Below are 14471 nucleotides of genomic sequence, written 5' to 3'. Positions count from 1 at the left end.
GTGTGTGATTCAGAGCTCCAGACAATACAGAGCTTAAATAGCATGTCAGGCACCAAAACTAATTATGCATGTTGCTTGAGGATGGTGGCTGCTAGAGAAACTGTGCTGGAACCAGTGGCACCTATTAACAGATGCAAAAAAACTTGAATTGATGGAGGTGGTGAAGGGTCAGTTTTAAATATACATCCGTTTGTTGAAGGTGTGAGCAAAGGGATTCTCTGCAACTAGCTTATTGTCACGGGACCCATCTAGGAATTAGAGTTTGACCAAAGCACAGAACTCTCTATTCATATATTATTTGTATTTAATGGCTCCCGGCCTCATCAGCAAAAACAACTGTAATCTTATTAATTATTTCATTGGGAAAACCAATGAAGAATATATAGTTTCTGTTATGTGAGTTAAGATGTTTAAATACAGTTAAAATGATACAATAGGAGTAGTCCCGTAGTCTTCATTAGCTATTTTATTTTAACAGTCCCACAATACGGCAGCAATATTTTGGAGGCACATAGGCTTGAATATTCTGTTCCAAACATGAAGAATCACATCTTATATTTTCTTTTCTGTGGCCTCAGGTGTAGCTGACTCTTCAGTCTTGTTAGCAACGCTGTAATAATAAATTCTCATACGAGATTCCACGTTCTCAAAATTTGGGCGATCTTCCATCCTGTATAAAAACAATTTAACATTATGAAACTGAATACAATTATGACACAAAGTACAATTCAGGAATAATTCAATTAAGTTTCAGTTGGATTTTTAACACATTTTGGGACTAGAACTTGGCATATATGACACAGGCGATAGTAGTGTCTGGCACCTGCTATCTCTATAAGAACACTTGCATGCTTGACCACCAGGAAATTACCTGTCCACGCTCCATACAGGCATCGGGGCAGGGGCCACTATCAAGCATAATAAAGTGCGCAGGAATGCGGGGAGGGAGGGGCACATGTCAAAAGCTCGCCACGGGGCCCCGCCACTCCTAGTTACGCAATTGTTCTTCCTATATTATTTCCTGAGATATAATCATTTGTAAAAACTTCCCTTTATTGCACACAAGACTGTCCCTCCCTTCTCCTGTGAGAAGTACAGAGTTCAGCTTTCAATAGTGAAATAAAGACAAGCACAATTTCACAGAAGAGAGATGAAATGTATTAATAAAGTATATTGTGTTTATTAATATGACATATCCGGTCAGAAAAGGAAAAGTTATTTGAACGTTTAGGTTCAAAATATTATGGTTTACATACTGAGGAACCTCATAAGCAGGGGTGGGATACAGCGAGTTCTCCCTGGTCCTACCAACATGATTGTTAAAAAAAAAAAAACTGCTGGAGGACAAAACTGGGGGAAGACATAATGTATGGGGCGATGATGGGGGTTATTACACTATATAGAGACATTATACTTTATGGGTACACTAATGGGAGACATTATACAATATGGGGTACTAATGGGGACATTATACTGTATGAAGCTACAGAGGTCTACTACTGTCAGAAACTAATATCCAATAGAACACGGTATTCTTCCAATTTAATAATAAAACAACTTTTAATATATTTTGTTAAAAAAACAATACAAAGTCGGAAGTGATACTAAGGAGACGTTGAAACATCAATTCTAAAAGTTGGATGCCGTAAGTGTCTACAGCAATATCATCCAGAGAGAGTAGTAAGATGACAGCCTCTCCTCCAGGTGAGTACTGTATATTAAGCTACAGCAATCAGCAAACTAGGATACTGACTATACACTAAAAGTCCTATTTGGAGTCATTCTGCCCCAATGTTGGACTATACAATGTATGAAAACTGGGGTGCCGAATTCACAGTATAGTCTACCCCAATGCCAAATAGATATAAAATGTCCCACTGCCACTATGATATATATGTGAATTCCCCGTGGTTGGGTCAGTGCCAGCTAAAGAAACAAGCGGTATGTTCAAGTTCCTTGTCGTGGTATTCTAAATAGAGCCAACGGGCCGATGAATCCTGCTGCTCCTCTCTTAGCCCTATTGACAAGTAGCTGAACTAATCAAATAGTGGATGCTTAAAATGCTCTCGATGTTCTTTTTCAACGCGTTTCCCCTGTATTGACAGGTTCATCAGGAGCTATGCACTGACTACCCTGTATCCTAGTTAGTGTTGTGAGGGGTAAAGTCAGTTCAAAAACAAAAAAATAAATGAGTGGAGTGATAACTGCAGTTCCCAGCGTAGCTCTGATGGTGAGCTGCTGGTACTCGCCGATGTAAGGGCTCATTCACACTACGTATACGGCAGCTTATTCTGAACGTAAAACACGTTCGGAATAAGCGGCGTATAAAGCAGTTCCATTCATTTCTATGGGAGCCGGCATACAAGCGCTCCCCATAGAAATGAATGGGCTGCTTTTTTCACTACGAGCCCTCCCATTGAAGTGAATGGGAAGCACTGCGTGTACGGCAAGCTCTGCTCATGCCGAGCCTTACACGCCGGCACTTCCCATCCACTTCAATGGGTCTTGGCTTAAAAGGTGGGGCCCCAAATGCTAAAATTCTGCACTTACAACACAGTCACATTTTGTCAATTCAATGTGCCGCACTGCTGATCTTTGGCGCTTCCAGGGTCTTGGCACAAGCAACAAGGCAAATGTCCCAGCACAAAAATTATGTATACACATTTAGAGTTATTAAATATCAGGGCCCAATACTGTCGTGTCAGTCCCTTACTACAAGTCAGATTCCCCTATGCCCCAACAGTATAATCCACATGTAGCTCCTTTTATTGTACAATGTGTCCCTCATAATGCCACCCACTCCACTAGTGTCAGAGTTACCTCCATGCCTATATATTTTATTTATCATCTGATTGATGGGAGGCCCAATAGCTGTGCCCTGCATGGAATATCTTTTTAGGGCCACTTCCAACCCCCATACTTAGGGCCGCCATCAGGAATTTTGGGGCCCCATACAGCCTAAGTTTCTGCCCCCCCCCCCCCCCCCCCGCCATTTTAAAACTACCTTATTTTGTGACATACCAATTATGTATTACCTCCCAACCTTTGAAGAGGAGAAAAAGGGAGACAATTTAGCCCTGCCTACTTTTCTGTTGACTCCGCCCATTCTCATTAATTTTTCATGTGCTCCCACACAGTATAATCCTCCTACAGGCACCCGTAAATTATATGCCTCCCCTCCATCTCTCCCCCAGTTTCATATACACCCTTCCTCTGCCCCCAGTTTCATGTCCCCCCCTCCATCTCTGTCCCCAGTTTCATGCTGTTCTCCCCCTTTCAACTGCCCACAGTTTCATGTCCCCCTGTCTCTGCCCCATTGTCATGCCGCCCCCCCCCCTCATCTGCCCCAGTGTCGTGCCACCCCCCCTTCATCTGCCCCAGTGTCATGCTGTTCTCTCCCCACCCCCTTCATCTGCCCCAGTGTCATGCCATTCTCCCCCCCTTCATCTGCCCCAGTGTCATGCCATTCTCCCCCCTTCATCTGCCCCAGTGTCATGCCATTCTCCCCCCTTCATCTGCCCCAGTGTCATGCCATTCTCTCCCCACCCCCCTTCATCTGCCCCAGTGTCATGCCATTCTCCCCCCCTTCATCTGCCCCAGTGTCATGCCATTCCCCCCCCCTTCATCTGCCCCAGTGTCATGCCATTCTCCCCCCCTTCATCTGCCCCAGTGTCATGCCATTCTCTCCCCACCCCCTTCATCTTCCACAGTGTCATGCCGTTCCCCCCCCCCCCCTCTCCCCTTCATTTGCCTCCCAGTTTCATGGGCCCCTTCATTATGTTCCATCTTAATGTTAAACACAAAACAAACACTTACACTTACCTCTTCCATCGCTCCGCCGCCGCTCCTCTCTCTGCTCACTCCACTGACATAATTGTAGGCGCGATGTGATGACGTCATCGTGCCTACACACGCCGAAACCGGGCAGCAGCGTTTAAAGAAGGAGCTGCGCTGTCACAGCTCCTGCTTTAATCGCGTATGTATTCAGCTCATTGGCGTCCGACAGACGCCGATGAGCTGAAATCGGGACCGGCAAGTACTGGGGCGGGCAAGTTCCGGGGGCCCCCAGAGGTTCTGTGGACCCCAGCACTTGCCCGACTATGCCCTGTGCTGACGCCGGCCCTGAATGACTGCTGCGGGCGCCAGGGGACCGGCACACGGTGGCGGGCCAAAACCGGGCCCCCTCCATTTTTCAATTTTGCCGGGCCCCTGACGCCAGTACCAGTAATACTGGCCTATCGGCGGCCCTGCCCATACTATACACTCCAGGGAGCCAGAAAGCAGATGTGTCTTTGCTCTTTATGGTGGTGAAGTGCTGGTACTACAACTCAGTTCCCATTGAAGGGAGTTGTTAACAGAGCTGCAGTAAAACTGAGCCCAGTATACATGGAACAGAACCCTTTGCTTCTGGCTCTGTACAGTGCATAGTACAGATGTCAGAAGTGATCCCGAACAGATGATCTGATGGATTACATATTTAGGTCATAAATTTAGGTCCTGCACAACCTCTTTAACCCCTGCCTGCACACAGCAGTAAGCAGGTCATTCCTGTAAGCAATTTACTATAAAGTGATGCAGTGATGATATGGCCAGAGGAGCTGGTCCTACTCCATCACTTGTGAGTTCTAGTGTATCCCAAAGAAACACACTATATTGGCGCGAGTTTTCTGCCTGAACAAAGGTACTGGACAATCAGAATAGTGGTGCAGGAGGATTGTGTTTCAATAGGAGATGATGAAAACTTTACATGACCCCCTATCAGCAGATATTTTTAGGCTAACATTAAGTGGCGCTTCACAATGGCATTTAACATGTATGTATGTATGTAATGGTGGGGCCAAAGGCTAACATTTGTCATGATCCCCCACCCAACCGATCCTACACCCCTCGAAGACCCCAAGTGACCGATTCATACCCGCCCCATGCATTCTTGCACGAACTATTATGCTCCATAGTAGCCCCTACACACAGTATTATGCCCCATAGTGGCCCTTGCACACAGTATTATGCCCCACAGTGGTCTCTGAACAAAGTATGCCCCATTGTGGACCACCCATGAACAATTATTATACTACGGGGTCTTTTCAGACCCTGTTTTTGACAATCTGAACCCAACCCCTGAACATAAATAACACAGAATTTAAATTATGATGTAGAAAATGGCAGTATCTTACTTGATGGTCCAGCAATCCAACATGAGTTCATACATTTCTTTAGGGCAAACTGTAGGACATGGTAAGCGCTCATTTCTTTCAATGAAACTCAGGACTTCTGTACCCTTGAGTTTCTATAATGCAAAAGAGATTTTACATGAGTTGTTTTTTTTTTGTTGTTTTTTTTAATAGTGAGCAAAGCAAGGAGATTGAGTCAGTATACCAAGTAAACCCATGAGATTAACAAAATCAGTTACAAAGCAATTTCATCTATGGACAACAAAAAGTTTTAAAAAAAGTGTGTGTGGGGAAGGGGCTGAACCAATGCAAGTAGACCTTTTTCTTAACAAAGTAAAATAGCTTAGGAGAAATCGTAATGGGCATGCCCTTGATGGATAATACACATTCCCTATCGTCATACGAACAGCACAAAGTTGGGGGTATTTCTGCCCCTGTGTGCTGGTAGGACAGGTGGAGTTTTTAATTAGCAATTAATTATACAATGCGTGACTACGCCCTATAAGAGGGCAAGAGACCCCCCCCCCCCCGTGTGTTTTTTTCTGTCCTGTGGACTAAGGACAGGTGGGGAGGACTCTTGTCCTCCTCGGGGCCGGGGTAAAGGCTAAGTGCTTTTCCTTACCTTTTTCCCCTTTCCTGATTGTGGGAGTCCCAGCCTCTTCTATTTGCTCTTCAGATTCTTCTCTCTCCTGAGCCCTGCCCCTGGCCGGCCTTACTCTGGGCGGGTGAGCCTTTGTGCCCCGCCCCCTCCAGAATGTCTGGCTTGAACCTGCATCCTTCTTCCCTGTGTCAGGGGTGGAAGATTTGCAGGTTGCGTACTTCCTGTTTTCTGGAAAAGTGTGGTTTTCGGCGTTTTTCGCCGGATTATTGGGTGTAACGATGCTAGTTATCAGATTTGGAGTCCAAATGGTGGGGCAAATGGTACAGTACTTAAATATTAATAAATGAAGGATAAGTACCTCAGAAGTAGAAGAAATCGGGGTCAGACGTTTGCAGAGATTGGTACACAGGAGGAGCAGATCAACCGTAGTCAGGCGTTAGCAATGTTCGGTACACAGGAGGAGCAGATCAATCGTAGTCAGGCGTTAGCAAAGTTCGGTACACAGGAGCAGCAAGGTAGTGGTGAGGTTCAGGGCAACACAGAGCAGACAGCCAGAAAGTCATGGGTTCAAGACCCAGTGAATTCAGTTCGTGACATTACTCCCCCTTCTCCAGGAGCATCCTCTGGACGGTACTTGGCTTGGCTTCTCTAAATAGCGCTGATGAAATTCTCTTACCAGTTGTGGAGCATGGATGTTGTTTACGGGTTCCCATGAATTGTCTTCAGGACCATACCCTTGCCACTTTATCAAGTACTGTAACTGATTTCGATGAATACGAGAATCCAAAATATCTTCTACCAGATATTCCTCTTCTCCCTCAACTGGCTCAGGTGGAGGCAAGTTACGTCCCGGGAATGGATTTTCCACAAAAGGCTTGAGAAGAGAGGAATGAAAAACAGGGTGAATCCGCATAGAATCTGGGAGTTTTAAACGAAACGCTACAGGATTAATTTGAGCCACAATCTCAAATGGTCCGATAAATTTCTGACCTAGCTTGGCTGAAGGTACCTTGAGCTTCAAATTCCTTGTAGAGAGCCATACCTTATCTCCTATACCAAAGGAAGGAAAAGACTTACGATGTCTATCAGCAGTCTTCTTATAGCGATCTTGGGCTTCATGCAGAGCGTTTGTCAATTTTTCTTGAACTTGCTTTAAGGTAGACAGTCTGTCGGAGACAGCAGGAACTGAAGAAGAAATTGGAAGGTTGGGAATGAATGTAGGATGGAAACCCATATTGGCAAAAAATGGACTCGGAGACGTAGAAGGATGCTGGGAGTTGTTATAAGCAAATTCCGCTGTAGGAAGGAAATTAACCCAGTCATCCTGGAGATAACTTGTGTAACACCGCAAATACTGTTCAAGGGTTTGGTTAGTGCGCTCAGTTTGTCCATTAGATTGTGGATGAAAGGCAGAAGGTAAGTTTACTTCAATTTCTAGAGTGGCACAAAAACTCTTCCAGAACTTTGAGGTAAATTGTACCCCACGGTCAGAAACTACATTGTCGGGTATGACATGTAGGCGGAAAACTTCTCGGATGACTAATTCTGCAGTCTCTTCAGCAGAGGGTACCCCCTTTGTTGGTATAAAATGAGCCATTTTGGTCAGACGGTCTACCACTACCAGAATTGTACACATGTCTTTTGAAGATGGTAGTTCAACAATAAAATCCATGGAAACAGAACCCCAAGGACGAGATGGAATAGGAAGGGGTTGAAGTAATCCCACTGGTGAGGATCGAGGGGTCTTATTCCTAGCACAGGTTTGACAGGAAGAAACATACTTCTTTACATCCACTTGATATTTAGGCCACCAAAATGAGCGAGACAAAAGTTCTTTGGTCTTTTCGACTCCCATGTGACCTGCAGGTCTAGAGTCATGAACAAGGTGCAGAATTTCTAATCGAGTAGTCTCAGGAACGTATACACACTGATCAAGAGTCCAAACCCCATCTCTAAACACTAAATCTATATCTGTGGGGGGATGATTAAAGAAGGGATCTCCATTATAACCTTCTTTGATCTTCTGAAGTATATCCTTGGAAATGATTGCCCCTACAAAATTCTTAGCAGGTAAGATGGTGGTTTCGGATGTGTCATCTTGTGTTATTTCAGAACACATCCGGGATAAGGCATCTGCTTTTCCATTGCGGGATCCTGGTCTGTAGGAAATAATGAAATTAAATCTTGAAAAAAATAAAGACCATCTAGCCTGTCTACCAGAAAGTCTCTTGGCTGATCTAATAAATTCTAGATTTCGGTGATCTGTAAGAACTTGAACCACATGAGATGCTCCTTCAAGAAGATGCCTCCATTCTGTGAATGCTTTCTTAATTGCAAGTAATTCTTTATTCCCAATGTCATAGTTTCTTTCCGGAGGAGACATCAGGCAAGAAAAAAAACACAAGGATGAAGCAACTGTTTATCTCCAACTGTTGGGACAACAATGCTCCTACTGCTGAATCTGAAGCATCCACTTCAACTATAAATGAGAGGTCTGGTTTAGGATGAACTAAGATAGGAGCAGCAGTAAAAAGTGTCTTTAATTGGTTAAATGCTTCATTGGCACTTGAAGACCATTTAAAAGGAATTCCTTTCTGGGTTAATTTTGTTATCGGACTAATAACTTTTGAGAAATTCCTAATAAGGTTCAGGTAATTCGACAGCGATAGTGCTGGATCTTTCAGTAGCTCCCACCTGGGAAAGAATAGGCTGCTTCAGTTGACAATTTTGTTGACAATATTCAGAAGTGAAAGTTACATTTCCTGACTTCCAGTCTACTAAAGGATTGTGGATGCTGAGCCATGGTATGCCCAAAATTACTGGAAATTTTGGTGAAGAGATTAACTGGAAACTATATGTAACGATGCTAGTTATCAGATTTGGAGTCCAAATGGTGGGGCAAATGGTACAGTACTTAAATATTAATAAATGAAGAATAAGTATCTCAGAAGTAGAAGAAATCATGGTCAGACGTTTGCAGAGATTGGTACACAGGAGGAGCAGATCAACCGTAGTCAGACGTTAGCAAGGTTCGGTACACAGGAGGAGCAGATCAATCGTAGTCAGGCGTTAGCAATGTTCGGTACACAGGAGGAGCAGATCAAATCGTAGTCAGGCGTTAGCAAAGTTCGGTACACAGGAGGAGCAAGGTAGTGGTGAGGTTCAGGGCAACACAGAGCAGACAGCCAGAAAGTCATGGGTTCAAGACCCAGTGAATTCAGTTCATGACATTGGGCCTAGAGGCGAGCTCCACTCTACCAACCTCTTGGAGGTAAGCAGGGATGGTGCCCCTTTGTGTCTTAAGAGTAGAGGAGTTTTGTCCTGCGGCAGCAGGAGCCCCGCCCACTTCCGGGCGGGCTGTTTAAAAGGGGCAGAGGCTGGTCACTCTAGGCTTTATTAGCCTGCTAGTGAGGTTCCTACTGATTTTGGTTTCTAGGTGTTATACCTGTTACCACAGCTATTGGTTTGTGTTTCCACCAAATTTCCTGAGATTGCCGCAGAAGTCTGCTGTTCGATTCATTCCATAAGTAAGGTCTTGCAGTGGTTTTGTTGCCTGTGGTCTAGACCTAAGGTCTTATTTTCTCCGTAGAGTCGAGTGCACTAGCGACTTCCTAATGTCGTCTACTACCCCTCCTCCGGACGACCACAGAGGATGGAAATCGTCTTCTAAGAGGAGACATTTATCTTGCGCAGATTGCGACGTACCTCTTCCTGATGGTAAGATATGTTTTCATCCTCTGCAGTATTAGGTGATGGCGAGGAACATGGAAACTGAGTTTTCTTTATGTTTCAGAATACCAGTGGTCCCACTGCTGTGGTTGCAGAGGTCCTCCTCCTGAGGATGTGTCCTCCCGAGACGTTATGCTCTGGGTGAAGGACTTTGTAGTGAGTTCACCTGAGGTTTTTATTTGTTCCTCTACAAAAAACAAAACAAAAAAAACGGATAATGGTATCCTCCCCTTTGTTTTTTCCTAGGAGGATTTAAGGAGTCCTTTTCTCATACCTCCATACACTCGGAGAGGCGCTAGTTATCCCTGCCACCCCTTGAGCGACTGCAGGTGGAGGATCTAACTGTCTCTTCAGATGAAGAGGATTCTAATTCCAGCAGACCGTTGTTCCCCATGGACAAAATGGGATGGCTGCTGAAGTCTGTCCGGTCAGGCGACCAGGATGTTGAAGGGGAAGCCTCCCCATCCACCTCTGGAGGTCTGAGGGCCTTTCATGTGGATGCAGCTTTGGCCAAGCTGATGCAAGCTGAATGGAGATTTCCCAAGAGAGCTCACCTCAACACCAGAGTGTTCAAGATCCTGTACCCAATTCCTCCAGCCCAGATGGATCTCTGGGGGTTCCCTCCTAAAGTGAATCTGGCAGTCGCCAAGCTCTCTTGGCATACAGTGGTTCCTCTGGACGACTTTTCAAATCTGCAAGACCTTCTGGACCGACGTGTGAACGGGACCCTGAAGAAATGCTATTCTGCGGTCTCTGCCCAAGCCTCCGTGGCTATAGCCTCTACATCAGTAGCAGATAGCATTCGCTCTCGCCTTGCCCAACTCTTGCGAGACATTGACTCCGGAGTCCCTAGGGACGAATTGCTATCATCCATATCCTCCCTGTTTCTGGCTGCTAACTTCATGGGCGAAGCATCTCGCCAACAGCTTAGTATTGCCTCCAAGACCATGGCTCTCTCCACGGCGAGAAGACCCCTCTAGCTCAAGCCCTGGAGGGCGGACTCATCATCCAAGTTCGCGCTATGCGCCCTTCCATTTGAGCATGGAAGACTGTTCGGGCGTGCATTGGATAAATTGATGGAGGGCCTCGCAGATACCCAGGGGAAGTCCTTACCTCAGGCTTCCAGAAGTAGACGGCCCTCTGGTAGGGGGAGTGGTTACACTCGCCCGAGGACCCGATCCCAGAGGCGCACAAGAACCCATCAGCAAGGTTGTGGTCGCTCCAGAGAAGACCCCAAGAAGAAGTCAAGTTTTTGACAGGAGGCCACTCGCTGTGACTGATGGTCCTGTGGGAGATCGTCTCTCTCAGTTCCTGTCCGTGTGGCGCACGCATATTCAAGACCAGTGGGTGTTGCAAGTCGTAGAGCAAGGATATGTGATCGAATTTTTACAGCTTTTTCCCGATCGCTTTGTTTCGACTTGCCCCTTGCCTACGGAGCGTCAGACTATCTTAGAAACATCTATCCTCGAGTACATCAAGAAAGGAGCCTTGGAAAAGGTCCCTCCTTCGGAGAAAGGAGTAGGGGTCTACTCTCCAGTTTTCCTTGTAAGAAAGCATCAGGAGGCTGGAGAATGATCATAGATCTCAGATACTTGAACCGCTTCATAAGAAAAAAGCGCTTCAGGATGGAGTCTATCGACTCAGTAACCTCCTTTCTCCAGCGAGGCAAGGTCATGGCTACTCTAGACCTCAAAGACGCATACTTGCATATACCCATCTTCCAGCCACACAGGAAGTATCTTCGGATTGCCATCCAAATTTCCGCTCACAGGGAGCATTACCAGTTTGCCGTCCTACCTTTTTGCATATCTTCCACTCCTCACACCTTTACCAAGGTGGTGGCTCCCGTCGCTGCCGCCCTCAGACTCCAAGGTCTGTTCATCGTTCCCTATCTAGACGACTGGCTCAAAAAAGCCAAGTCTCCTCAAGTCCTCCTGCAGCATCTGCAGTTAGCCATCTCCTTCGTCCAGAGGTTAGGCTGGCTAATCAATTGGGAGAAGTCCGAGGTAATTCCCTCCACCCGGAGGAAGTTTCTAGGGTTCCTGCTGGACTCAGAGACCCTGTAGATCTCTCTATCCGTCCCTTGGAGGCTGAGGATAGAGGCGGCTGCACATTTTCTTTACAGAACGTGGCGTGTGTCCATCAGGACCGCCATGAGAGTCCTAGGTCTAATGTCATCTTCTGCCAGAGCGGTCCGCTGCGCTTTATGTCATTCCCAAGAAAAGCAATCGTGAGTATGACACTTAGTATAAAAGGAATATACTACATATCCAGTTTAGGTCAATAAACTTGTCATAATTTTATTTATTACATCATACACATATATAAAAGATGGACATTAGAAGGGGAATCTACAAATATAAACTGACTGGGTAAAAGTGAAGTGCCGCAGATGGTATGTGGTCCCTTTAAGTATTTACATACAATGGAATGCACATGGATTAAGCTAATGCCAGAAAGGACCTCAGCATTGGAGTCCTTTATACGCCGTGTGTGGACATTATATACAAATAGCAATAGTATCAATAGCCGCTGAGGTATATATCATGAGTGGCCACTAAGTTATACACATTACCACAACAGCTCAAAGAAAATGCTAGAAGTTTAAAGTTACCATGTGGTCCAATATATGTCTCCTATCCATAAAGTGATAGCATTGAAACACACACATTGGTGACTATAACAACATAGGTTCACATGTATCCTATACCACTATATACAGGTTTAATAGCACTGTGGCTTACCCATGTTGCCAATAGGAGGTATACAAGTCAGGACAGGCACTCACTCCCCAGTACCTAGTCATTCCCGTCCACTCCAGACGGAAGTATTGGCGACATGGAACAGGTCTATGGAAGGATTCCACAAGAAGATCTGCCTTTCTACCAGTACCCGTCTTTCCCTCAGATGGTGGATACACCTGAAAGACGGAAGGTCCTTGGTCCAACCAGTTTGGACCCTCTTGACAACAGATGCATCCCAGACTGGATGGGGAGCCCACGTAGACAAGAGGACTGTGCGAGGTCATTGGAACAGCCCGTAAGCAGAATCTTCCAACCAGAGGGAACGCAGGACGGTATACCTGGCATTGCTTCACTTCACTCCTTACCTGAGGGGCAAAGCTGTCAGAGTCCAGACGGACAACATGACGTCGGTGTTGTACCTGAACAAACAGGGAGAAACCAGGTCCAGACCTCTCCTGAAGATCACAGATCTGATCTTTTCCTGGGCAGAAAGAACCTGTCCCAGTTATCCGTTGTTCACATCAAGGGCTCCCTGAACATAGTAGCGGATTAGTTGAGTCGGGGTATTACTGTATCAGGAGAATGGTCCCTCAATCCAGAGGTGTTCCAGCAGATTGTCCAGAGATGAGGTCTCCCAGAGGTCGACCTCATGGCGACCTGACTCAATGCCAAGGTGGAGAAATTCTGTTCGCTGTATCAGGAGAACAATCCCTTGGCAGTGGATGCCCTGTCCATCCCTTGGAGGTTCAAGATAAGACAGGACCAAGTCCAGGTGATTGCCATAATACCATTTTGGCAGAAAAGGACTTAGTTTGCCCAGCTCATACAGATGAGTCGTGGTGACTACTGGAGGCTTCCCCCTCTCCCAGACCTGGTCACTCAAGGAAGTCTGAGATGCCAGGATCTGGTGAGATTCAGCCTGACAGCCTGGAGGTTGACCAGTCCCTATTCCTAGATAGCGGACTGTCAGAGGCCGTTCGGAACACTCTTGCCTGTGCCATGGCAGAGTCCACAAACAAGAATTACCAAAGGATCTGGACGATCTTCAGGGTTTGGTGTAATGGACGGGATGTCTCCCGTTTCAAACCTCCTGTCGAAGTCATCTTGGAGTTTTTGCAGAACGGCCTAGACAAAGAGCTATCTCCTTCCACTCTGAAGGTACATGTCGCCGCTTTGTCCACCTATCTGAGGAGGCGTCAACACCCTTTGGTATCTGCATTCCTAAAGGGAGCCATGAGAATCAAACCCTCGGTGTCAGCCCCTGTTCAACAGTGGGACCTCGGAACTGTCCATTCAGCCCTTTGCGACTCTCCATTTGAGCCGCTAAGGGAAGTTGATTTAAAATTTCTGGCTTACAAAGCTGCCTTCCTATTGGCGATTACTTCAGTCAAGCGAGTTGGTGAACTCCAGGCCTTGTCATCAGAGGAGCCTTACACCTCTTTTTTTGAGGACAGGGTACAATTGCAGTTTTTAAAAGAATTTCAACCCAAGGTGCTTTCTGTCTCAAACTTAAACCAACTAATTTCATTGCCGTTCTTTTTTCCTGCCCCCTCCTCTCCTGAGGACCAGAGGCACCATACTTTGGATGTGGTCCATTGCCTGCGGATCTATTTGGAACGAACAGAGTCATTTAGAAGGTCAGAGAACCTTCTGGTGAACTTTGCTGGGAGGTTCAGAGGTCTTAAAGCCTCTAAACCCTCTATCTCCCGGTGGGTAAGGGAGGCCATTAAAATGGCTTTTTCTTCTCAAGATCTTCCTTCTCCAGCATGCCTTAGGGCAAACTCCACGAGGGCAGACGCGACATCATGGGCAGAGCAAAGGTCAGTGCCCTTGGAACATATATCTGTGCAGCGGCCCTCTGGTCCTCCCATTCCACGTTTGTAAAGCACTACAGACTTAGCTCACGTGCTTTTGACGCTGCTGCCTTTGGGCGGTTGGTCTTGCGCGCTGTAAGTCGAGGAAACCCTCCCTTAGGGGATTACTTGACATCTACCCACTTTGTGCTGCTGGTATGATGATAGGGAATCGTTGATTATGTAGATAATGTTTTCCCTTAGCCATAACAGCAGCACAAGGCTTCCCTCCCTATTATTGTTGTTATCGTTATTGTACTTTTGTATTAACAGACGGGGGGGGGGGGGGGGGAATTCGATAAATGTATGGATAGGATCCTTCCTCAAGCACATAGAAGGATTGGATGATTTATTTTATTCCACAAGTACAATG

The 14471-nt window shown here is 46.1% G+C and overlaps 1 protein-coding gene across 1 annotated transcript in view; it reads right to left on the bottom strand.

The window, feature by feature from the left end:
• Positions 1-552: 552 nt before the first annotated feature.
• Positions 553-14471, bottom strand: part of ZAP70 (zeta chain of T cell receptor associated protein kinase 70) — a 94963-nt gene continuing 81044 nt past the window's right edge. The window contains exons 11-12 of the mRNA XM_075281895.1: positions 5175-5287; positions 553-670 (exon numbers count right to left, since the gene is read on the bottom strand). Coding sequence (XP_075137996.1) covers positions 553-670; positions 5175-5287 — 231 coding nt within the window. The remainder of the gene's footprint in view (positions 671-5174; positions 5288-14471) is intronic.

Source organism: Leptodactylus fuscus, chromosome 1, assembly GCF_031893055.1.
Source record: "Leptodactylus fuscus isolate aLepFus1 chromosome 1, aLepFus1.hap2, whole genome shotgun sequence".
NCBI lineage: Eukaryota > Metazoa > Chordata > Amphibia > Anura > Leptodactylidae > Leptodactylus > Leptodactylus fuscus.
This window is presented reverse-complemented; position numbering and strand designations above follow the sequence as displayed.